The following is a 25,016-nucleotide window of genomic DNA, read 5'->3' as shown; positions in this document are numbered from 1 at the left end:
GTCACAATGAGTCCATTGTTAATCCCTGAATAGATCTTTGTAACAGCGACAAAAGAAACCTCTTAATTTATTCAAAACTGTTCATCAATTGAATATTAATCAACTTTCCAGTTCCCCAGGGTGGAATATTTCTCCAGATTATTTCAGCAAAATCGGTAGAGATTTTTTAAAACAAAAATTTGTTCTTTATAAAGTTTCCAACTCAGAATACGTTATCGTTTTTATTTTTTCATTCATACACACTATAAATATAAACCACAGACTATGGCATATATAGGACATAACACGCTTACTCCTGTGGTGGCCCCAGCTGTGTGTGGGGGTACTAGAGAGAATCACAGTGAGATCGAACGTCGCAGGAGAAATAAAATGTCCAGTTATATCCAGGAGCTTGCAGAGATTGTTCCCGCGTGTTGCGGACTGACTCGGAAGCCGGACAAGTTGACTGTCCTGAAAATGGCAGTATCATATCTCCAATCACTACAAGGTAGGAGACATGAAGCAGAACGATGATTTAGAAGAATTTAGTTTTGCCTCCAAATTAAGTGTTACCTAACTTAGTGAAGATTGATTTTAGAGCGAGTACTTTTCAAATGATAAATATACATTGAAGGCAAATGTACTTTGATTTCAAAACGATGGTATATTTTAAATGGTTTTGTTAAGTACTATTTAATTCTCATTTGTGATGAGATTAACTAATTATTTCTCCTATTAAGAACAAATTGACAATTAGGCTGATAAGAGAAAAAGTTGGACTTGAATTGCGTACCTATTATAGTTAATGCTATGTCAGCTATTTTCAGCTAAATTTGGTACATGAACAATATTGCTCTTGCTGCTCCGCAAGAAAAACGGATCACATGTGTCCAGAATATAGTGATATTTGCCCAGATAGGTGCTATGCTGTTTCAATATAACAAAGGGTAGCAATGAGTGTGCTTACAAACGCTTCAAACCACTGAAGTTTTGAAAAAAAAAAAAAAATTTTCAATCTGCAATAATTTTGCTTTTCAAGGTTTTTTCATCGAACTTTTTCGATTTTCGAAAACTTCTCACGTGTTCATTTCAATTTTTGCATCCAGGATCTCGAGATGATAACACGTGAAATTAGACGTCACATAAATTAGACGGTTCTAACTAAACAGAATTTAGGTATTAATTTTTCGTTGCAAAACTAGTATTTTAGAAAATCTAAGGGGCAACAAAACTTTTTGCTTATTACAATTTTTAACAAATGTCACCTCTTTCGTGCAAATTGAAAAAGTTTTGGCAATTAGAAATATATAGTTTCTAATAGCATGATAAAATAATATGATCAACTCTCGTTAACTGTATCAAATGTATTGTTTAATTTTGCCTATTTTATTTTTTTTTTGGTGGATATTGGGGAGTACTAAACAAAAAGTACAACGTATGGTCCAAAGATTGTAAAAGATTTCAACAGTGTTACTGTGTTTTCCTTGATTGTTTCCATATGGTTTGTCTAGTACATGAAAAAATATCTTGAAACAGAAAATTTCAAAACGTTTTTTAAAAAGGCTTATTTCTTAAATTGATTCGATTCAATCACGACTAGAGTGTTTTGTAAATTAAAGTCACTTGAACCACTCTGATGTTTTTTCACGTAACTTAATTTTGTTTTGAATAAAAATATGAATGCCATCTTTGGCTTGATTTACACTAGACTTGCGGGCTGTAGCGAGCGTAGTGTAATTATGGATACTCTTTTTTTCCAAGTTAACTCGCAAATAATGATGCCAATTTTGGGGCACTTTTACGGCATTTGGCAGCATGGGCTTCGACATCGATGCATTTTTATTTTTATCAAACGAACAGAGAAAAGCTATTGGTTTTAAACCTTATTGCAAAAAATTGGATTTCAGAAGTTTTCCTAATCTGTGGATCTGGTGTTTTTTGAAATGCCTTTTTTCACAATTTGGTTTTGTTGCTTTCCAGTTTATTACATGCTAAAGAGACGTGGACGCCTTTCGTTTAGTTTTTTCTAGAAATATTACATGCAAAATTTCTCACTTTGTATACCTTGTGCCATTTTTTGCCCCGGAGTGCAGATGCGAGGACATGGGATTCTAAGTCTCTTGGTCGTAGGACCGAATCTGCCAAAGCAGAATATTTAAATTTCAAGTCCTCTTTTAAATTTTTTTTTTCATTTCATAGAGCTTTTTTGATTTTTTTGTGCTGGTAGTTGCGAAGCGTAGCTTCGCTTCTGTTGAAAATGTATAAAATTGTTGTTTTTTAATTCACTTTTTTGAGAGGCTTTTGAGTTTTTTCCCCATTAATAATTTTTCAGTGAAAAAAAAACTCTGAAGCTTCTGAGAAAAATGAAATAGAAAACCCATTTTCATTTTAAAATAAAATTGTACTGAAATTGAACTGTGCTAAAATTGGAAGCTTTTCCAAAGCGCTTTCAAAAAAAATAAAGTGAAATAAGGAACCCAATTCCATACATTTTCATAAAGCGTGTTTTTACCGACAACGATTTCTAGAAAAGCATGCCATCGAGACATTTGCATTTTGATTTGGAAAAAAGACCATTTCATTTTGCATCAGTTTAAAATATTCAAACAAATACTTCCACTTTTAGCTTGGCACTTAGTTTACTTGCATCGAGATATACGAAAACAAAATTTGGTTCACCTAGTTCTTCATTATTTTTCAAGTTTTTTATGTTAGTGATGTATCGCAAATAAACCGAAACAACGCTTCTACTCTGTGTTAAGACATTTTTTTCACGGTTTTTAAACAAAGCTCTAAGCAAAAAACTTCAGCGGCAAACACTGAATCACAGTGCGAAAATTACAACAACCGTTTATTGTAAAATTTGAAAACAATTGCAGTAACTTAAGACCAGCATCTAAAACCAAAAGCTTATGCTTTCGATGTTTCAAATAATTTGTGATTGGTCAGTTTTTGATGATGTAGAAAACAAATTATCCTTGAATTTTTTGAATCAGCTCAACTCTATTTTTCTTTTGAGTAATGGGGTCTACTTAACAATGTTCTCTTTTCAAGAAAGGGGGACTATGTTAAGTGGATAGAGTTAGTCCAAATTTCGACCGATCAGAATTAAGCTAAACTAGATTTTTCAAAACGATGTTCTCGTGCTAATTTACTGTTTTTTATAAGGGTAGATTTTTTTGAGCAGATACCATGGTGAGGGGAAAATTGTTGAAAAATGTTTTGTCCAAATATGTTTTGTCAAGCTCCAAAAAAAATTAATGCTGAAAGCGTAAATTTGATATCGCTTTTTCCCCGACTAAATTTTCGAGTATTGTTTGAACTAGCACAGTTGGAATTATATATGAGTTATTTTTCCCAATTGAGTTTGGTAGATGTGTTTCGCATCTTGAGTCCCTCCTTAAACCAACTCTCGTGTTTGAAGTCCATCCCTAATCCGTTGCTTGAGGTTTGAATAAAAGCGTTTTGCTACTGTCTAAAAGAAAATTACTTAATCATCATAACCATCATCAGCATCATTATCTTGTTGTTTATACACCATTTCTGGTATTTATTGTTCCGACTTTAACTCTCCGCTTATTAACGCGTGAGCGGAGAGTTAATCCATCTTAGAAATAGTTCCAAATTGGTTAAAAGAAGCCTATTTGCCATAATTGGTTTGTTACAAGGAGCGAAATCTATGCTTTTGTACTTTATATGGCGTGTGGTGGGATGATTTTTATAAAAAAAAATACAAATTTTAGAATTTTTTTTGTTCATTTTGTTTTATTTCATTGAATTTTTTAATGTTATTACTGCTCCATAAACCTTAAAAGGCAGTCGGAACATTCAGGGCTTCGTCCTGATACGAGCAGTCTTGTTGTAATGGGCAACTGGTTTTGTTCGTGGCATCGTCTATTCAACGTGAAAATACATTCTAAAAAGCTGTTTTTTGAGACCAGCTTTGAACTTTGTGTAAGGTTCTTCAATTCTCAGTTTCGCTGGCAGTTTATTCCAAAACTACGGCCAATAAAGTTTAACAAGACTGCTCGTATCAGGGCAAAGCCCTGAATGTTCCGACTGCCTTTTAAGGTTTTATGGAGCAGTAATAACTTTAAAAAACTGATTGTTTTTAAATAAAAAGAATTTTTTTTTCTAAAATTTGGACTTTTTTATGAAAATCATCTCCCCACACGCCATATAAAGTAGAAAAAGATAGATTTTGCTCCTTGTAACAAATCAATTATGGCATTTAAACTTCTTTCAACCAATTTAGAACGATTTTAAGACGGATTAACTCTCCGCTTACGCGTTAAAAGCGCGAAATATATCGCGCGTTAATTGTCCCAAATTGGCCAAAATGGCAATCTTTAAACCCCCATAATTTTACGAAAAAATGATCACAGGTGAATTATCTTTTCAAATTTGAGCTCAGTACAACAATACCTTTTGAATGATAAAAAAAATTCCGTCAAAAATGGCTAGTTAAAACGTCGAAATTTGTCAGAAGAAAAAAACCCCTCCCGAGCACAAATTTTCCGTTACTTTCGTATCGAAAGTCGGAACAAAAATCGTTTTCTTGTGCTTTTTTTATTTTTAGCAGAACGAGTCAATTTGAATTTTACATGCTGCGTTTCAATCTTTGAGCTTGATAAGACGGTATTTTGCCTGGTGCATTTGAAACAATGCGTTTGAGTCAATTTTTTAAAAGTAAATCTTAGCTCAACAGATAGCCAGTGTAAATCGTGTAAAAAATTATTGATACTGTTTGAATTTGATATTTGGTATACGAATCAACATGCGCTGTTTTGCGCACGTTGTACTTTATGAGTCAGGTTTGTGAGCAAAAAGTATACTAAATATTGCAGTAGTCCAGTCTTGAAAGTATTAAATTTTGGGCTAACAAGCTTTGTGTATCAAAGCTGAGGTAATATCTGAATGACACAATTTTTGCAATTGATAATAGCGACTCTTGCATATACCATTTAGTTGATAGGTCATTAGCTTTTTATCATCAAGAGTAACTCCAAGAATCCTCAAAGAGTTTGAAAAGTTGAACTCAGTATCTTGCACAGTGAAGCTACTTAAATTTGTTCGGCTATTTTCTAAGCATGAACTCTGTTTTATTCTTCTCCATTTTTCTAACAAGACCTGCATTTATGAACCAACTTATTCCTTGATTAAAGGCTTTCTGAATATTGGCCGTTTTTTCAGATGTATTTATAGAGAAACTTGTAAAAGAAAGTCATCCGTGTAAATCTGGTATGCGAAACATGTTTTCATCTGAACGTTACGCAGCGGGTTCAGGCAGATTGAAAAAAGTAGCGACCTTAGTCGAAGTCCCTGCGGAACTCCAGTTGACAGGCAACAATAACTGTAACATTCGCCCGGAAGTACATATCGACGGAAAATAAAGCTGAGCTATAAAACGACTGGCCTGCGTCTAAACAAAGCTTTACATGCTTTTCACCGTCTCTACCAAAGCCAGTTCTTTTGGTGTTCTTTCTAACATCGGGTTGACAAAAACGTTACTGTTCTCCGGCTTCGACCAGAATGCTCAAATTAACTTAATTACATGCAAAATAGTGAGCTCATGACTGGGTCTCAGTATCCCCAGACCACGAGGTCACTCCTAAAAACAGGGCTACTACTATTTATTATATTACTATTGTTTTTGTTCAGTAGATAAAAATCATCATCTCCATCGAAGATGGATCAACCCTTTCCCTCAACTCCTAGCTTCTCATTATCAAAAAATGAATCTAGATGTTATTTAAGTTCAATTCAGGGCATGACCAGGAAGCTAAAAGTTAGTTTGAAATAGTTTGAGTTCAGTCTCAAGACCCCTCCGGATTCTTAAATCCGGGGAAATAACACCCTTATTTCCTCTCCGGAAGGCTGAATTCATGGTTCCACCACCCTTCACCGTTGGCGTGAATGGCTCTGTAACGATTGTAGCGACACAATCGTTACAACTCGGAGCGGTCTCTGCTAATACTCTGTCGTATTTTTCTATCCCCCGTCGTAGTTTCTCTCGCAACTATCGTTGTTGTTGTGTTTCTTTTTTGGTTTACTTCTAAAAATGGCCGTTTGGTCGTTTCTCGGAAATATGACGTCATCATTCGAAATTTTAAAAATTTAAAATACCAGAATATCCTGACCTTCACAGTTCGTCTAAACGTTCAAATAACGTCGTTAATCTACTAAAACTGCTAATTCTCAAGGTCAGCGGCCATCAATTTTAATTTGTACTTTTGTCCATTCTGGTCGAATGTCACAAACTGTCTTTTGAGCAATAACTGTTTTCTCACGCAATGATTTCTATTGTTTGCGTTTTACTAGCGGTTTAAAGTATCAATGAAAAAGTACAACGTATTGTCCAAAGATTATAAGAGATTCCAACTGTGTTTTCCTTGATTGTTTCCATATGGTTTGTCTAGTACATGAAAAAATGTCTTGAAACAGAAAATTTCAAAACGTTTTTTAATTAGGCTTATTTTTTAAATTGATTCAATTCAATCACGACTAGAGGGTTGTTCATTAAAGTCACTTGATCCACTCTGATATTTTTTCATGTTACATAATTTTTCCGACTTTCGGTACGAAAGTAACGGAATATTTGTGCTCGGGGTGGGTTTTTTTTTTTCTTCAGACAAATTTCGACTTTTTAACTAGCCATTTTTGACGGAATTTTTTTATATCATTCAAAAGATATTGTTGTCCTGAGCTTAAATTTGAAAAAATATTTCACCTGTGATCATTTTTCGTAGAGTTATGAGGGTTTAAAGATTGCCATTTTGGTCATTTTGAGCAATTTGGGACAATTAATGCGCGATATAATTCGCGCTATTAACGCGTAAGCGGAGATTTAATCCGGCTTATAAATCGTTCCAAATTGGTTGAACGAAGCTTATTTGCCATAATTGGTTGGTTACAAGGAACAAAATCTCTCTTTTTGTACTTTATATGGCGTGTGGGGGGATGATTTTCATAAAAAAATTTCAAATTTTAGAAAGAAAAACTTTCATTTTATTTTATTTCATTTAATTTTTTTATGCTATTACTGCTGCTCCATAAACCTTAAAAGGCAGTCGGAACATTCAGGGCTTTGCCTTGATACGAGCAGTCTTGTTTTGTTTTGAATAAAAATATGAATGCCGTCTTTGGAGATACGAGCGTTCTGCCTCAAAACACAAGGAGATTAAACGCCTCAGACTATAGTCCACTTAATAGTATGGTGGCAGCAATAAGTTTGGTTCATTTTGCTATTAAAAGCAATAAATATCGTAGCAAAACTAAATTTTGCTTTTGTGATAATTGTCAGCCAAGTGTTTAATCTCTAATAAAATCTGTATCATGCATTCCAGTAACCGGAGTCAACAACCCCTTTGGTCTGCCTTCTTCGCTTGCATCAAAGAACGACCAATTGTCTCCAGTAGGGGTCAGCATGTCTGAGTTGGGAGTGGGCGGTGGTGCTGACTTTGCCTCCCCAGGAGGATGTGCGGCTGCAGTTGGCATTGGGGGTAGTAATGGTGTGTTTGGCGTGCCTGGGTCCGTAGGTATGGGAACAGGGGGTGTGGGGGCAAGTGGGTGTACAGGGACAGGGGGATACAAGCCCTCGTTTGTGACGGATGAGGAGCTGAAGCAGTTGGTGTGTGAGGCTGGCAATGGGTTCCTGTTCGTCCTCTGCTGCTCCTCTCTCAGAGTCTCCTTCGTCACTGACACTGTCGCTCAAGTGCTTAATGTCCCTCAGGTAAATCCTCAATTACCACCAGATTACCTTATATTCCTCAAAAGTTATTTCCTATTTGATTTGAGCGTTTGTCTCTCTGTTAACTCAAGGCCCTTAGCGAGTCCAATAGTTTCTATGGCCGTCTTGTTTTTAAATATGACGGCTGTGCCTGATAAAAAAAAACTATAAAAATGTCATATTTAGCGCTCTTGAAAAATCAATTGGTTATTAAAAAAAACAATTAACAATCAAAAAATACATAGTTTCCTTGCAGGCCTCGTGGCTAGGTGCATCCATGTTCGATCTCATTCACCCTGAGGACGGGGTTAAATTGAGGGAACATCTAGCAGTCGGCCTGCCCAACCCCTCCCCTGCATCCTCTCACATGTTCATCTCCCCCTCCCAGACAGGCGGGGCTAGTGGAACATCGGGACAGTCCGCGGGAGGAGGAGGGGGCAGTTGTATCGGGAGGGTTTTGGATCTGAAGAGTGGCACGGTGAAGAAAGAGTCCACACAGGGTATATACGTTTTCAAAATTTTTTGAATTCACGAAGCGATTAGCATGCCTTATTTGCCTTAACTGGGTGTGCTTTCAGACGAAAAAAAAATCAGCAAAATTTGTCGAAATCCACGTAATTTGATTTTGTAGTAAAAATTACAATTTCGCCTAATTACACATGCGAAGTGAGTGTGCTAGTACCAACCTTCTTTTTTCCAACCCCAGTCGCAAACAGTGGTGCCACATTTAGGGCACCTTTAGAGTTTTTCCATAGCATTTGCTTAGAAATTCAAATAGTACTAAGTTAACTCAGTTGATGCTTTTTGTTTCAGCAAAAGAACCGAAAAAAGTGATTTAATTCAAGCAACACAACAATATTGAATAATGAAAACTCGATTTCAGAAATTTTTTAACTCAAAATATTTCGCAATTTTTTGAACTGCAACATTTATACATAATGTGGCTTTACGCTTTGCAATTTGTTACATGCAAAGGTAGTGTGGATGTTGCTTTCAGTTTGTTACATTCCAAATTATTATTTGCAAAATTGGTTCTATTTGTATTTGGTGCCACTTTTGCTGAATGGCATTGGCTATTTATTAGCATATGTAGCTGCTTTGTTGGTGACTAGTGTTTGTCGGTTGTTAAGCTTGAGTGGATAGTTCGTGAGACTCAAAGTCTCTTGATTGCAGTAGGGCGCAGATTCGAATCCTACATGTAGCCGTAATTCGAGACTTTTTTACTTTTTTTTATTTCACTTGATAGAGCTGATTTTTGTTCGTGCTCTCGCAAGTGTTTGCAAAGCGCAGCTCTGCCTCTGTCTTAAAATTTCGGTTAATTGCAAGATGTTGAAAATTCCAATTTTTATAATAGCGAGTATTCAAAATACTTTCTTATACACGGGCATGCTAATCGACACTCATGATAATAGGCCGGTCCGGGTCCCCGGTATTTCTATGCATTCTTAGTACAATTAGTAGTTTTAAAAACCTTAATTATTTGTGAGATTGTTACAAGATTTTATATCTTCCACTCAAGTTTGACAACGATGATGACGTACGGAAAACAGTTTCAGCGGCCTTCTAAAAACATTGAAGGAAACTAATGTCGCTTCCATTTAGCTTCTGGCCGTAGCAGTTCCAGCTGCAGGCGAAGTTTCTTCATCCGGCTTAGAAACGGACTCATAGATGCACCTCAATCCTACCCTTCCATTTCACAAATGAATTCCTACGTAGGATCTCACTCTTTTGGTCACGCGCCAACTGGTCATAGTACTACGCCGTTTGTTTACCCTCCAAATGACATTGGTACCAGTTTCCAGTACACCGGTAACTTGTTACATGCATCTCCTGCTGACTCGCTCACAGAGGGGGGAGTGTATTCTCTGGCGCAAGTGAGCGGATATCTGAAACAGTGGACTACTCACCAATTCCATGCACCACAAATGGGTAATTTCTGAAATAATAATCTGTGAAATTCCTTTCTTGGCGAGCAAGGATAGCCTTTTGATGTGCAAGTAGTCGAGGAATGTTTCTGACCACGAAAATTCTTTTCTCTTTATTCGTTTTTTTAGATTAAGGGGCAAATTGAAATGTTAAAAGCTAAAAAAAGATCAGCGGATAATTGTTATAACAAAGCTAAGAATTGCAGATGCTTTATTTCATTTATCCCTCCGTGTAATTTAGTCTGAAAAAGGGAAAAACTAAACCAGTTTTTTCAACTTCGTCAGTTTTTTTTTGGAATCCGAATCACTGCCATTAGAGCTTTGATATGATGCCATGCTTGACCTCTGTGAGCTTTCTTGAAGTAGTCAAAATCGACTGAACCTTCGCCATAATTCCTTCCTGCGACTTTCACTGACATGGTCGGATCTATATGAACATGGTGCTTTTGTGGCTTGCTATCTTCAATGCTTAATTCAGCATTTAGTGAAAAATCTAACCCGAGAGAACATCTAAGCCCCAGATAAAATGGTCGGCCAAAAACTTGCTATAACTTTTTGATCATTGAATGTTACTTTGCTTCAAATGTTGAGCGTATTTTATTACCTAAGTGTTATTATACTGTTTTTCCAGGCTGCGGTGACATGGGCTACGACGGAGGTATGTCGTGTTGCTGCTTCGTGGGACTGGCTAGGATACAGGATCATCTGGTTGCAACACCTCGTGATCTGGATCCCAAACATCAGGCAGAATTTATGCTCAGAGTAAATTTGGACGGTGTTGTCACCTTTGCAGATCAGAGGTCAGAAAAAGGACCAAGTGAACAATACCTAGCAAGCTAGGGGGACAGAGTTCACTGGTTTACTGAAACAATTACTGAAACTCCGGATTTTTGGGTAAAAAAATAGTGTTCACATGAAGTCCACAAAATAAAAAAGTGGTGTTTACAATTTGAGATCGTTCACATAGATCCCGAAGGTTGAGGTAATATTTGTGCCTCTGAAAAATAATCAAATACTCTAAACGAAATTTTTCCATTTTTACACATTTGGTTTTCATAAATAGCCTTTTCAATAACTGATTTACTCAACTCAATGATGATACAAGCTAAAGCGTAAGTGAAGTGATAAGGCTCAGAAAATTGTACTCTTAGTGAAGCTATTTAAGCCTCTGCACATAATGATGAAATTGTTAAAGTCGCTCGCAGTTGTATCTTCAGATCTGTGGGCGTCATTGGGAAGAACAGTGCTTCTTTAGTGGGTGAACACGTATCCAATCTAGTCAACTGTGAACACAGCCTTCCTTTGCAGAAATTAATTAGTGAAGGTAGGCTGCCTAATTAAGAAAAAGTGTAGAATAACAAACGCAAAGCTCGGTACTTTTGGTTGATCTTGGATGCAAAAACAATTTCAATAGAATCTGCTGAGCTTATATGTCATTAGAATCTGCCAAATTCTGCGAGCGATAAAAGTTAAAATTACGATACGGGGCGGCTATATTAGGCAAAAACTACATTAGGCAAAAAAAACAAGTTAATATTAGGCAAAACATTTGACAATAAAAAGTGGCATGGTGAAAAATTGTCGCTGGTAACAATTTGTCAATTCGCTGCAATTAGAAAAACGACAATTCGTCGAATGCCAATTAATATATATTTTTTTGCTGATTAGTTTCAAGAAAAACTCCATATCAAATCGCAAGTCTTTAGTCAGGGGCGGATCTAGGTTTCTCTCGAGGGGTGGGGGGGGGGGGGGGGTTTATATTTTCAAAAAATTTCAAAAATTTTGTCAACCTTTTTTAGTTCGACCAAATTGATTTTCTGATCTCTCCTAAATCACCATAAAGACCCCACTTTGACCAAGACTTCTGAGCCGCAGGCAAAATTTTGAAAAAAAAAACAGGCCAAAAAAAGCAAAACATATCTCAAATCAAAACAAAGGGGGGAAGTTTTGGGTCGGCAGGGAGTCGAACTCCTGAGGAGTAGGGGGGAGGGGGTGTGTGGCCCCCCTTTCTCCTTAAATCCGCTGGTGTCTTTAGTTGTTGTGCATTGTGATAACATGTTCAGTTTTTAAAATTTGTAATCTACTAAACAGCAAAATAGTGACCGAGACAGTTGCGTCAATGTGCTGCGAGCTTCCCAGCGAAGGGTAGGACTCTATAAGAAAGTTGAAGCAGGTTTTCAGCAACCTTACTAATGCTTTTTTGGCATTAATCAGTGTGACCAACGCAACTTTTACCTTAAAATTTTGTCTAGAGGTTTCATTTTTTCACCTAATATATGTTTGCTTAGTATACAGCCCGGAGAGACGAACAAAGAATTATACAAGCTATTCGATTAAACAAATTTTAGAATCGTCATAATTACCAATGAATTGTGCATTTTTGTCAAGAGAATTTTAAAAAACAGTTTTGAAAAGTTTCGATTGATTTACACGAAATTCGTACAATTTATTCTTTTCACTGGTCAGTAAGACGATTCTAAAATGGTTTTTATTGATTAGTTGTTTTAATTCTGTATGTTTTTCTGGTCTTAAATCCTTCCTGCTCTCAGATTATTCTGTTCATTGACCGGCCACTGAATAGACCCAATCCGTTAGCAAAGTGAATGAAAATTAAATTCGCTTAGTTGTATCGTGGGCTTGATTCCCAAATGGCATAAACATTTAAAAACTCCCAAATGGCATAAAATTCCAAAATCGCAGGTGGCATAAACTTTTTAAATTTCCTACATGGCATAAAAAATTCCCTTTTGAAAAAAGGCAGTAAGAAATAAATCAACTTATTTCTGAAATACTAACCAAATATTCGTCATTATCAAGCAATTGGGCTCCGAATATCTGTTTCTCGTTGCAAATTATTAAATTTAGGTTTCTCCAGTTTTTTTTTTTTCGTTGAGGAACATCAACTTGGTAACCCAATTGGAATCGCCCGCAAGATCTTCTTGCCAAGATTTGTCCATTTAAAAAAGTTTTAACAAACTCGCTAACGTTTGGGCGACATCTTCGACCTATCGTGTATTCGTGAGTGAACTTTCGAATAATTTGACTTAGTCTTCTATCATTTTTGTAAGGTGAGAATAATCCCAAATCCTCAATGGAGAATAGCTTTGGAGAATTGAAATTAACATCCTCTAACTTCTAAAGTCTGTTTTTATTGATGGCTGAAACACAAGTTTATTGAATACTGGGTGGTCGTAGGTAGTTTTTGAGATGTTTCGTAGGTGGGGCTGTTGGTCAAGTTGGTACCGAGTTGAAGAGTGCTTGGCTATAGAATTAAATCGGTTAATTCTATGTCCGGGCACTCTTCACCTCGGCATCAATTTGTCTTGATCCCACAGAAAACCTCAAGATGGTGGAAACCCCAGGATGGCCTCAAAGTTTTATTATGATGCCTAGGTTAGAAGCTATAGAAATGTTGTATCTCAACTTGAATCCTAGCTCGAAGTCGCAGTTAATTTGATTGATTTCAAGATGCAGGTCCATCTTCGAAGTTGATTTTGTTTGTAGCATTTGTCGAAAAGTTTCCGTCGTTTTATTTTGAAGCCGGCACCAAACCAAAGATATTTTTGATAATCCAAATACTCCGTGAACTTGGTGAACTTCGTATAAAATTTTTGGTGGTGATTAAAATTTCCATCAAAAAGAATTATCATACATTCCCAAAGCGCTTTTAATTGCCAATTGCTAGAAAAAATGTTAATACCCCACTCTGTCGATTTTTATCAAATTTTTTACCGTCCTGCGTTTCTGCCCATTCATTTCGAGCTCTCAATGATTTGTCATTTCTAGGGATTTTACGCTTCATAATGTATAGTTGGCGATAAAGTGCCGTTTTTCTACATTTATGAATGAGAAAAGAAATGCATCACTCACTCGTTCTGGGCAAGCAATTTTTTGAAAATGTGGGCAACTGACTCGAGTGGCTTTTGGAGAATTTCCAGTAGAATTTTATTTTTTGAAGTGAGATCTTTATAGCGGTTTTAGTCAGGCATATGGGCATGTGAAGTTGTATGAATTAACAAGGTATCCGTTTCAATATTTGAATTGAGCCTGGAATTGCATTAAGTTTCAGTACACATCCAAACAAATTTGATTGGATCTTCAATTTTTTTAAAACAGCATCCATCCGAAAACAAATTGAACCTCATCCTTTGTTAAAATTTTCAATTTGGCTCTTTTTCATAAGAATCTGATAATAGTTCTGCGAGAAGTAAAAGTTGTTGACTGAGTGGTAATTTGTTAACACATGAACAAAATTAGGCACGAAAACAGTCTTGGAAAAATCTAACTTTTTCACGCCTCAAAATTTAATCGCATTTTTACCCTTGCGATAGCAAGGGTATTGCAATTGGGTACCAGACTTTTTTTTTTCCTGTAAACAACTCTGTCCACAAGGTCCATTGGACTAATTAAACGGCAATCAAAATGAGTTCAAATTTTGTAGTTTCTCTTGCGCGCTTAGCCATGTGGCGACGAATAGGCCTGGGACGGCGAAGGTCCTGAAATCGAAAATGACCAGGACCAATTTTTTTTTCCTTTTAATTGTTCCGGTTCAAACAAATTAGGCTTATTATTTGTCTGTTTATGTTTTGTCGGCTTAGTTGCTACATCTAAGAATCGTTTATTTTAGTTGTTTGTAAATTTTTTTTACTGCAGTTGTTATGAGCATTTAAAAACATGGTTCAATCGAAAATTGTTTTTCACTTTGAAATTTAACAAGCTCGATTTAAGAAAAATCACTTTTTTTGTCTGTTTTATCGGTTTCATAATTTTTGCCTATATAATATCAACTTAGTTGCCTCCTTTTGCATCGTTACGTCCAAAAAAAATGTTTTTGTGCGTCTGTTTTTGCTCTGACGGGAAAGGGCCTTTTTTTTATAACTTTTGACTTTTTCTGAATTGGTATTCGGCATGAAGGGCCTGGTAATCATAAACATAAAATTATTCAACCATCTGGCGTAGATACAAAACACCTGCTTGAGATGGCAAAGATTTGCGGTTCGAATCATGGCCGGGCTTTTTTCTTTGCAAACTAGAGTTTTTGTGCTCTTTTGGATTTTCGTCCATCTGTTTGTTTTTCACGGCTTAGTTCCCGGTGCTGGATGGTTCAGCTTTATTCCAACAAGTGTAATCCCAATGTTTGAAACGACAAATTCCGGGAGTTCGGTTCCGGTTGAGACTTGTTTTTCTTGGTAATAGAAAATCTTAGCTAATTTAGATTATGGTCTGTCTGCTTATTTTTGTCTGCTCAGTTTTGCAGACACTTTTTTTGAAAACTCGGCTTTGTAGAACTTTTATTGGTGCAGACAGTTTTGTTCCGGATATTTTGGGGCTTTTGTTGCAATTTTTAACGACATAAACGGTTTTTTTCCCATTTGATTTTCATACTATTCATATTTGTATCCCAAGTGGTGCGAAGCTCAGCTTCGCTTTTGTGTTTGAAATTGTTTATGACATTTGGGAAATATTTTTATGAATGATACCATTTGGGAAGTTGTCGTTTCCAACCTATTTGAACTAATCTAAATTTGAAAATATTTTGGGAATGATACCATTTAGGAAGTTACCGTTTTCAACCTATTTGAACTAATCTAAATTTGAAAATGATAGTTTAGTTGACAAACCGTGGGATAATTGTCTGGGATAAATTCATTTCCAGGCCACACGTTTCTGCGGACCAAGTGAACAATCTCTCCTTTAATCAATTTAGAGAAGAGATTGTTAACTTGTTAAAAGTAGTATTAATCAGCCAATCAGATTTGATCACGGCTTGAATTAGTTTTTGGGGATAGAGATTGGTCACACGGGCCGTGTTATGACTCCACAAACTTCCTTGACAATTAGTTTGAATAAATAGGGCTACAACTAACAGCGGAATCTTTGAAGCGCTCACGAAAAGTAAACAGTTGCATAGAGAACAATATCCCCACCATGAAGTTTGATATGAATTGGGAACCTTTTTTGCAGAATAGTCGTTCAGATAGCAAGACCAGCGTAATGAAAACGACGCTTATTCATTGACAGGCATGAAAAAACGGCCCGTGTGAACAATCTCCCCCTAAATAGACGAAGTGAACAATCTCCGCCCTAAAAATAAATGGCCAACTCAAGCCGTAAAGCCTGCATAGACTATGCTCAAATCTGACTGGCTGAAAATATTACTTTTAACCAAGTAAAATCTCACCTTAAATTGATTTAGGTGGGAGATTTTTCAGTGGGTTCCAAAACGCTATTGTGAACGCAATTTTGAAAATCGAACTTCATGTCAAAATAAACTCCTGTAGTGTTTGTGGCTTTGTTTTCAGCTGGCAAACAGAAGAGTGATTCTAACTCCCCTTCATTACTACATGACGGAGTGATATTCATCTGCAGCAATAGATCCCTCCTTCCCTGTTCTGTGCAAGTGGAACCAGTACACAACCCGTTCAGTGGCAGAGTGATGTTTGTGCTCATCACTTGTACGTGTAGTACCATGTCGCTGTCAATCAACTCGAATGAAGAGTCGTTTCGATATACTAATTGCACGAACCTTATGACGACGTACTCACATTAGCTACGGGACATTAAGATCTAAATTGCTAATAAATTAAGAATCAATCATGACAATAAATTGTTCACTATATGTTTTTGGGCCAATGAATTTGATTAGTTAATGAAACTAAAATTGATTTTCAAGACAGAAACCTTTTTTCACTCTTTTTAACACGCTAAGACCGTATCAAAACATATAAATTCCTAAAAATCATAATTTTCAGATCTAAGATGCTCAAGGTCAATGATATTGCAAACAATTGAGCAAAACTATAAATAATATATTTCTTTTCTTAGTTCACACACCTGGCTATAATTTGATTGACAAAGGTGCAGATGGTAGAGGGGAGTTGTGTCTAAACGTCCCTTTTTGTTCCAGGCATACCAAAATCCCAAAAAATTATGACTCGCGAATTAGACGCATGCACCAATAAGGCACATGAACCGAGGAGACTCTATTGAATAAGCTAATTCAAGTTTTTAATGAAGTTTCTTCTGTTTTGCATTATTTTGCAGATGTTGTCAGTTTTCCATTCTGACTTTCAAAGCTCCATCTTAATTGGACGCCAGACAGTTAATCGACTGTGGTAATTTAACTCGATAGTTTCCGACTTTCAACACGTGTGGTCGGCAAGAAATGAAAAAAATATTTATATCGAGGTTTTTGATGTGTTTGGAGGTTTTTTATCAGCGTGTAGAAAGCTCAGAATAGAGATCACTTGGCCATATGAGAAAAAATCTCCAGCCTTATAAGTTTTCAGAAATACTCCTCGCTTTAAAGATTAATTGAGCCACTCTCTGATATCACTCTGTAATACACAGCAGTAACATTACTGGAAATTAAATGATTCATCATATTTTTTCTACATTAATAGTTCTATGTATGCATTTAAAAATATAAGATGATTTTCATATTTAGGAAAGCAAATTCTTGCCTAAATATGAAAAATATCTTCTAAAAACATATGTATATATAGAAAAATATATGTTGAAAAAATGTGATAAATTTCTTTTCATTCCCACTAACTTCACTGTTTTTATTTTTTTTTTGCTTCATCGTCATCTGAATGACGCATCATGCAACCTTAGTCTCTTTTCGAAGATTATGCAATCAATAGAATAAGTCGATGACGATGCCGTCCGTCTTTGCTCTTTTCACAGTTCATCCCTGACTATCTCGTGGCTGTGTGGGGGAGTTACCAAGTGAGCTAACTCTTCCCACACCGCCTCGGAGACGTTGTCTACGTCCTTGACCTTGATGAACTCCTGGGCGCTATCTTTTCGAACATCTATCCGGGAGAAATGATCTGCAAAAGGGGATCAAAAATTAATGATGACATTTTTTACAATGAGCTGGTTAATGGTCTTCTTATGGTTGTAATTGTGTAATTGCGAGGAACTATGTTTCAAAATTATGAAACAATAATTTGATTTTCCTCATAATGCTCCATATATTGAACCATATTTTTGTCTCATTGTCAAAAACTGCTTGAAAAAATTATAATAGAAATTTCCAAGCCTTTAATTTTTTCGATTGAGAAAAGAAGTGGCACTTTTTAAAGCAAAGTTCGTTTTTACAAAAAGTTGGATAAAATTTATTTATCAAATGCTGGTCATCCAAAAAAATTGACCTCGATGAAATCTTGAGTATAATTGCCTCGCTTGTGTCCTCGATATCTCTATCTTTATCCAAGTCTCGCTACGAGCACCGTAGGTGTAGACGTACAGCAATTTTGTTTTTTTTTCTACGCAAATTTGGTTGCCTCAAGTAAACGGTTAGATTTGGATGCGATTTTTATCAATTGAAATCTCTTTGGAGCGGCAAAAAAAACTGCAGACGATTTATCCTGTCCAGAAAAAAGGCAGAAATTATTTACTTCTATACCAATTTAGATCAAGTAACAACAATTTTTGAAGTTAACACTCTCACACCTTAAAATTTATATTTGAGTTTTTTGAATCTATTTAAATTGTTTAGGAAAAATGGATTGCATGAAATCTCTTTTCATCTCATTATCCCCAAAAACTTGAAAAAACTGATCGGAACTATACTCCAAAATATTCAGGCTATCTAATTTTTTGATTTTTTGCATAAAGCTTGAAGTAAAAAGTGAAATTTTTCAATTAATGTTAAATTTTATAATATGAACAGTACACGTAAATAAATAGATGCAATAATATTTTTAAATTTAAAGATTAATATTTTCAAATAATTTAACATTTTTTACATTTTCATATTTAGGCAAGCATTTGCTTGATCATCATCTGAATGACGCATCATGCAACCTCAGTCTCTTTTCGAACATTATGCAATCAATAGAATAAGTCGATGACGATGCCGTCCGTCTTTGCTCTTTTCACAGTTCATCCCTGACTATCTCGTGGCTGTGTGGGGGAGTTACCAAGTGAGCTAACTCTTCCCACACCGCCTGGGAGACGTTGGCTAAGTCCTTGACCTTGATGAACTCCTGGCCCCTGGGCGCTATCTTTTCGAACATCTCTCGGGGTGAAATGATCTGTAAAAAGGAATCAAAAATTAATTCTTTGATATTTTCGTAAACTGTGCGGGTTAAAGGTTTTTTTTATGATGGGATGGAAGGAACTAACTGCGAGGAGCTATGTTTCAAAATTATGAACCATCAAATTTGTTTTACACGCTAATTTTCCATAAATTTAAACATTGGGTTCGATTATTTTGATAACATTGTCAAAAAGTGCGTTGAAATAGTTTTAGAAGAATTTTCCGAGCCGTCAACTTTCGAAACGCTGATCATCCCATCCAAAAAATTGACCCCTTCGAAATCTTGTGTATAATTACCTCTGTTGGGTCCTCGATATCTCCATCTTCATCCAAGTCTCTGTAGTTCTCATTAGCCTCAATCACAAAATGATAGAACTTCAAGTAGGAGACCTGTCCAGACTGTCTGCCTATCAACTGCAGGTACTTTTTCAGGCTCTCCCCTGAAATCAAGTCTTCCCTGATTCGCTTGTCCCCTTCTTCGTATGTCCAGAAGATATCAGTGTCACTCAGTCGCTTGTCTTCAGGTTGGTCATCACAGTCTTCGAAATTATCGAAATCACTGAAAAGAAGATCTCATTAAATGAATGATCTAAAATGTAGATGAACATTGAACTACTTAAACCTCTTTAGAAATTCTAAAACATAAAAATCAGTGTCTGAGGTGGGGTGTGATTTAGGATTTTTATTTCTTTAGGATTTCCAGTGCCAACGGTTGATCTTTCGGAAGGCTAAGGTTGAATATGGGGTATTTTGCGGTTAGTTTTATCAAACAAGAAAACTTTTTCTTCGAGCCAAGTTTAACATTCAAACAAAATGCATATAAATATCTAACTATTTTAATAAGAAGTGCACATAGCACAGAATGATCCGAACAACGTAAATTCACCGAATACCAAAACAGAAGAAAGAATGTTTTTTGCGTGTGGTTTTCAGAATTAATGAAAAACAATTTACTTCTAGCACATAGTTCCTTTTATTTTGCAAAGTGGTCGGGGAAAAACAATAAATCGATTTCTATTTTGATATATTTCCAAACTTTCTGCGTAAACACTTTGAGCAACGTCAATTTATTCTTACACTTGCTATCAGCTTAGTGTATTATAACGAACGTTCTTTTTTTCGAACCTAACTCGCAAATAAAAGTGTTCATTTATTCATAAATTTCACTGTAGCGTTGGATATTGAATAGCATCTGTTCTCTGCTTTATTTGTGAGAATAATGGTTCCTATTAAACTTTCGTGGCTGCGTGGTCAGTGTTTGAGACCTTAATCTCTAGGTCGCAGGTTGCATCTCACAAGTAACCGAATTTTTGCTAATTCGAGGCTTATTTCTAATTTTTATTAATGAACTTTATAGAGGTGTTTTTTTCCTTTTCATGCAAGTATTTGTGGAGCAAAGCTTCGACTCTGACTATACCATATTAACTAATTGAACAGTTAAACACATTGAACAACTTCAAAATACGCGTTTCAAAATGAGCATTTTTAACAAAAAGATATAAGATCAGAGGCGTAGCGTTAAGCACAAGTACTCAGTTATTTGTCCTAATCATTTTACTTATTTTCGTGTAAACTTTCATTTAAAAGGAAATAACTGTATTTGCGTACGGGTAAAGTATCTTTTCGTTTTCACCCAAAATTTTTTTTGTCAGCATGCACGCTTCTTCAGTGCACCTGTTCCAGTGAGCAAGTATCGAAAAAGCGAGCAAGTCATTGTTAATTTTTCATAGACATTCTAATAGATACACCTGCTGATAAGTCAAACCACCACCCCCAGATGTGATCTATTTTTGTTGTAAGTGCCTAACGCCCATTTTTAAAACTAATTTGAAAATTGTTTTCAAAAAAGATAGTTCAAAATTGCATTCCCCATATTGATGCATTCGGCATCACATGCCCTGTTTGGTCCAATTAGACTGCCTTAAATTAATTGAGAAGTGCTTGCCGAGAATTTTTTTTTCTTCATCTGCGCTTTAATTTAGTCACAGGAGAGAAAAGTAGTTACTTTATCAATTGAACAAATTTTTCTCCACGTTTCTATCGTTTTCTCTGCATCTAATCAAAAATTAGGGTTTAAATTTTGACATATGCTGGATATTTTGTTTGAAAGAAATTGGTCAAAAACTGAGAATTTAATGTTTTTATAGTGTAACAAACCAGTACATTATAAATAGTTTCGAAGGTGTTCTTGCTGTCGAAATATCCTCGCAAACAACACAACGACTTTAAAAATAAGGGCTCAAATTGTTTTCTTGAAAAACTGATGAGTTTGGTTTAATCTTTTTGCCGCGGAAAAACAACAGACAAAAATCAAAAGAATTAATCGGTCTGGCGTCAAGAAACGACTAAATAAATATAACTAATATTGCGATGATGGTCGAAACGAAACAACAAAAGAACTCCTCCAGCTACTTTTTGAACAAAAAAAAAACGAATGCTCCGATGTACAAGATTCTCATCAGTAGTTATGTTGTCTCCAAATTTGGACCAAATCTCTGGTATAAGCGCCAAGAAATTCTATTGTCTGCATATTCAAAACAAATATCACGTGTTCGTTTACGCTATTTCAAGTGATTATTTCAATTTTCAGTCCTACATTCTGAATATTTGCAGAGAAAAAAAAACAAAAACTAAAAAAATGGTCTATTTGTTTGTTGAAATCAAAAAGCTGATACTTCTAGGTCCCGTCATTGTAGTAAGCTGAAAAAAATACCGCGCCTATTTCAGTTCACGCATAATCTTTTTGACAACTAATGATACAGGACTGCTCATATTAGAGCCAAGACTATTTTTTAACGTCTATGTTATAGTTTTCTACATCTAAACTTCAAAGAATTTCCAGAAAAAATACAAACCGAAATTTAAAAAAAGTTATATGCTATTTAAAGTACAAAGTGATGCATTTTACCTTGCATTCTCCACAGCTAAATCTCTTTTCCACCGCCAAATCTAAAATTCCCTACCTTTTCTTCAAAATTGGCAATTTGAAAAGTTGAAATTTGTCTGGTGAAAAAAAAGATTTTGCCTGAGCACAAGTTTTTCAAATTTTCTTCGAAAGTCGTTACAAAAAAATTTGAGTTCTATTAAAATAATCAAAACTGTTCTAAATCATTAAAACAGTTCAAAAAACATCTTTTAAAAATATTCATTAACAGAGCCAAAAACTTTATCGAGAAAAAAAACACAACTAAGAACATTTTTTTCCAAAATTGTGTCCCGGCGTCATTGGCTGCAAGATGATGACAGTCGCAAAACATTTACAAAATTCACGACAGAAAACAATGTAGTCTTAGATAAAATGAACGTTTGGGAAAGTCATCTCAGTGTTTATAAAAAGTTTTGGACAAAAAATGTAGCATATACATTCGAATTTAAAAAAATAAAGTGAAACTGATGGTTCATGAAGTTTTTTTAAAATTTGGAGCAGATTCTGTAATTTTAACTAGCTAGACAAAAATCAGACTTAAATTTCAAACATATAAATGAAATTGTAAAATACATCCTTTCTTGGTAACAAGGAATTTGACAGTTATGGATCATGATTGGTTAGTTAGAAATAATTTATAGAGTTAGTTTTATCAATTATATAGTTGGATATAAATACTAGTTTCAAACTGGTTCCATTTGTTATTTTTCATTTTAAGAATTTATTGGAGTGAAGTGGTAATTCGGTCATCAATGACCAGTTAAAAAGAGTTGCTGAAATGTTTTTTGTTTTCTTTTTCTCCTAATTGCTGTCGATGGTGGTGTAACGAGACTTTTCAACGAATATTCAATTTGAAAATCAAAATAAAACGGTCAGAAAATCAAAAACATTAAAACCATTTTTTCAACATCAGTACCGAGAAATTTTTTTTTTGGAATTTTGTTGTCAGTCCAAGTTACCTCTTAGGTGGCTTCAAAGAGATATGGCACTTGAACTTTTGTCTTTGTTGTACCTGATTTTGCGTGGAAAAAAAACCCAAATACAAAATTCTTTCCCACCTCGTTGTTGGGCCAATAACTTTTATGAGAACTTTTTGTGATCTCTGTGAAAACAAATAAATCGGCATATAAAATATCAACATCACTTTTTGTTTGAGATAACATATCTGTATCAATATTAAAAGTTATCTATTGACAGTTTTCAACATTTAAGTTATGATTTCCGTAACAAAATTAAGTTCAGAAGCCGGCAAACATTTCGACTCGGGTCAATACTCGGCAATCTGTTCGCCCGATTTCAACACTATGATCGCTGATGGCAATGCTAGTCGTAATACATATTTAACATCAGTTTAATTCCGAATAAAAGATCAATTTTGCTCAACTTAATCGTTTATGGTATTGAGTTATGACCGATGTGGTTAACTCATAGAGTAATTTCGGATAGAGTACACCGTCTGCTCGTCACGCTATCTTATTTTCGGCCGGATAGATTCGTGCAACTTCGTAGTCTAATACCGATCCTAATCTTACTCTTATACTATCTAGTCTCAGGTTGTTTAACTAGTCTCTGCTAGGCTCAATAGATCTAGGGTATACTGGTTTATTGCGGCTGCTGAAGTTCCTTTGGAGAGGCAACTAAATTCTAAGTTAAATTCAAATCTCTCTGGTGCTGAAATTACAAGTAATTCCAGCACTTACAAATAAGTGGGTTGTTAGTTAGATGGATCATGATTGGTTAATATTAAATACTTTACAGTGGTAAAATATCTAATTTATCCAATCATAAAATGTAGTTTATATCAGGTTCCACCCATCCGGGTTTTACAGAGTTTTTTAGAATTGTCTTTCTGCAGTTCAAAGGATGGATGATGGACGTTGGTATTTGGCGAACATCATATTTCTTCTGGGTTCTCTTGTTAGAGAAGTTCCAGGCTCAATCGCTGTGTCTTCTCATGACAACGACTGGGTTTTCGCAACAAACTCAAATCTGATTTCAGAATGGTTGGCTATGACAGGTTTTTCTGTTCCATGTAGAGAACTTCTTTTGGGTTGACCTTGTCTGGGAATGGCGTGGAGATTGTGCGTGGAGGGGATGCCTGGTTACTCGGATCTGTACGTATACTTAGACATCGAGGTGGTCATTGTTCTAGTTCAATGAAGTCCTTTTCTGCGAAGTCAAGTCGTACTCTAAATCCTTTGAGTTGTGATTGTGGGCGGCATATTGATTGTGGTTGGCCATTCTTTTTCGAGTGTAGTGGGGTCATTTTGTCTTTGGATGTTCGTCTTTGGTGTTGTATGCTGATCTATATACTGCAAGGTATAATTTACATTTTATAAAATTTTTATTAGTTTGGTGTTTTAATTATGATTTTGGTTAGTTGTTTTCACAAAAGCTTTTTGTTTTAGTTCGGTTATTTTGAAGAGTTACTCACCCTTGAGTACCTCTTATTAAAAATAGAAGTGTGGTCACAAAGCGTGGATGTAGCGCGGTGGGTTAGGCCGGCTATAGAGCATGCTCAGGACGTCCTCTCTGGTGGGTTAGGCCAGGAGTGGGAGTATGATTTCGTGCGGTTTCTGTGAGAGGTCCTGTTATGTGATAACTTTTTATGTTGGGTTTATTTTGGTTTTTCTTATGTTTCGTTGGTTGTGTCCTTTTTTCAAAAATCAAATTGTTTTTAGTATGGGTTTGTCTTTCGACTTTTTTGTGTTTTATTATTTCTTTCTTAGACTTTATAATAGTCTTCAAAAGAATAAATTATCCAGTTTTAAACTGGGTTAATCCGGTTGGGGTACCGTTGGTTTCCTTTTCTTAGTCATGCTGTTATTCTATGTGTTGTGGTGTTTAGTAAGCTGCGTTGATTAGTTTTGTTTAGTATATAATTCCTTTCTAACCGGGTTAAAGGAAAGTTTGAAACTTGTTATCGTGTGTTAGAGTTGTTGAGTGTGAAAGCTTGAAACTGAAATTCATTATTTAAACAATTCTTCGTGGGCGAGCTGTGCGAGTTTGGATAGAATTCTTGTGCGAGTGAATGGAAATATCAAAAGGTTAGTACTGCATTTTCGTCTTATCAATTTACTACATAGAATTTCAATTTTACTGCTAATTTTGGGGAAAAATTAAGTTACAAATTTTCATCATTATTAGAATTACTGCTTTAGGGAAATAATTTATAAATTAATTTACTACATTGGTATGAATTTTATTTAATTTAGCTGGTGCAAAAGATTATTAGAGTTTTGAACAATTTGAAGAAGTTTTCTATTTTTTATTTTTCTTTTGTGTATTTTGCAGATGATCGTGAGATGAAGACTAAAAATCTAAATGAGACATGGATAAAGAATGGTTAGTTTTTTAATTTGAATTTATTAGTTAAGAATATGTATAAATTATACTTACCTGTTAGTC

At 35.4% G+C, this 25,016-nt stretch overlaps 4 protein-coding genes across 5 annotated transcripts in view; 3 read left to right on the top strand and 1 right to left on the bottom strand.

Moving 5' to 3' along the window:
• The window catches only part of LOC134842670 (vesicle transport through interaction with t-SNAREs homolog 1B-like), a 543,554-nt gene that overhangs the window by 125,751 nt on the left and 392,787 nt on the right, over positions 1 to 25,016 (top strand). The window lies entirely within an intron of this gene.
• Positions 1 to 25,016, top strand: part of LOC134842672 (mitochondrial import inner membrane translocase subunit Tim10 B-like) — a 532,474-nt gene that overhangs the window by 125,747 nt on the left and 381,711 nt on the right. The window lies entirely within an intron of this gene.
• Positions 122 to 16,304, top strand: LOC134842186 (aryl hydrocarbon receptor nuclear translocator homolog). Of its 2 annotated transcripts, XM_063858404.1 has the most exons (7): positions 122 to 487; positions 7,326 to 7,711; positions 7,965 to 8,208; positions 9,311 to 9,637; positions 10,265 to 10,433; positions 10,851 to 10,957; positions 15,936 to 16,304. In XM_063858404.1, exons 1-7 carry the CDS (start codon positions 265 to 267, stop codon positions 16,181 to 16,183), a joined length of 1,704 nt encoding a protein of 567 aa, XP_063714474.1. In that variant the 5' UTR covers positions 122 to 264; the 3' UTR covers positions 16,184 to 16,304. The 2 variants fall into 2 exon arrangements, with proteins under 2 accessions (XP_063714474.1, XP_063714475.1); XM_063858405.1 differs by lacking the exon at positions 10,851 to 10,957 and having other exon boundaries at positions 15,936 to 16,076.
• The window catches only part of LOC134841990 (uncharacterized), a 34,436-nt gene continuing 27,733 nt past the window's right edge, over positions 18,314 to 25,016 (bottom strand). Inside the window, exons 6-7 of the mRNA XM_063858120.1 lie at positions 18,980 to 19,241; positions 18,314 to 18,677 (exon numbers count right to left, since the gene is read on the bottom strand). Of these exons, the coding sequence (XP_063714190.1) occupies positions 18,519 to 18,677; positions 18,980 to 19,241 (421 nt within the window). The 3' untranslated portion in view covers positions 18,314 to 18,518. The remainder of the gene's footprint in view (positions 18,678 to 18,979; positions 19,242 to 25,016) is intronic.

The sequence above is a fragment of the Symsagittifera roscoffensis genome, chromosome 3 (assembly GCF_963678635.1).
Source record: "Symsagittifera roscoffensis chromosome 3, txSymRosc1.1, whole genome shotgun sequence".
Classification (NCBI taxonomy): domain Eukaryota; kingdom Metazoa; phylum Xenacoelomorpha; order Acoela; family Convolutidae; genus Symsagittifera; species Symsagittifera roscoffensis.
Note: the sequence above shows the minus strand (reverse complement) of the source record. Positions and strands in the feature narration are given on the sequence as shown.

Bases quoted from the DNA above. Each gene is read 5' to 3' on its own strand.
- LOC134842186 (XM_063858404.1), top strand. From the start codon at position 265: ATGGCATATATAGGACATAACACGCTTACTCCTGTGGTGGCCCCAGCT. The intron at 488-7,325 runs GTAGGAGACATG...CATGCATTCCAG, and splicing joins ATATCTCCAATCACTACAAG to TAACCGGAGTCAACAACCCC. The intron at 10,958-15,935 runs GTAGGCTGCCTA...CTTTGTTTTCAG, and splicing joins GCAGAAATTAATTAGTGAAG to CTGGCAAACAGAAGAGTGAT.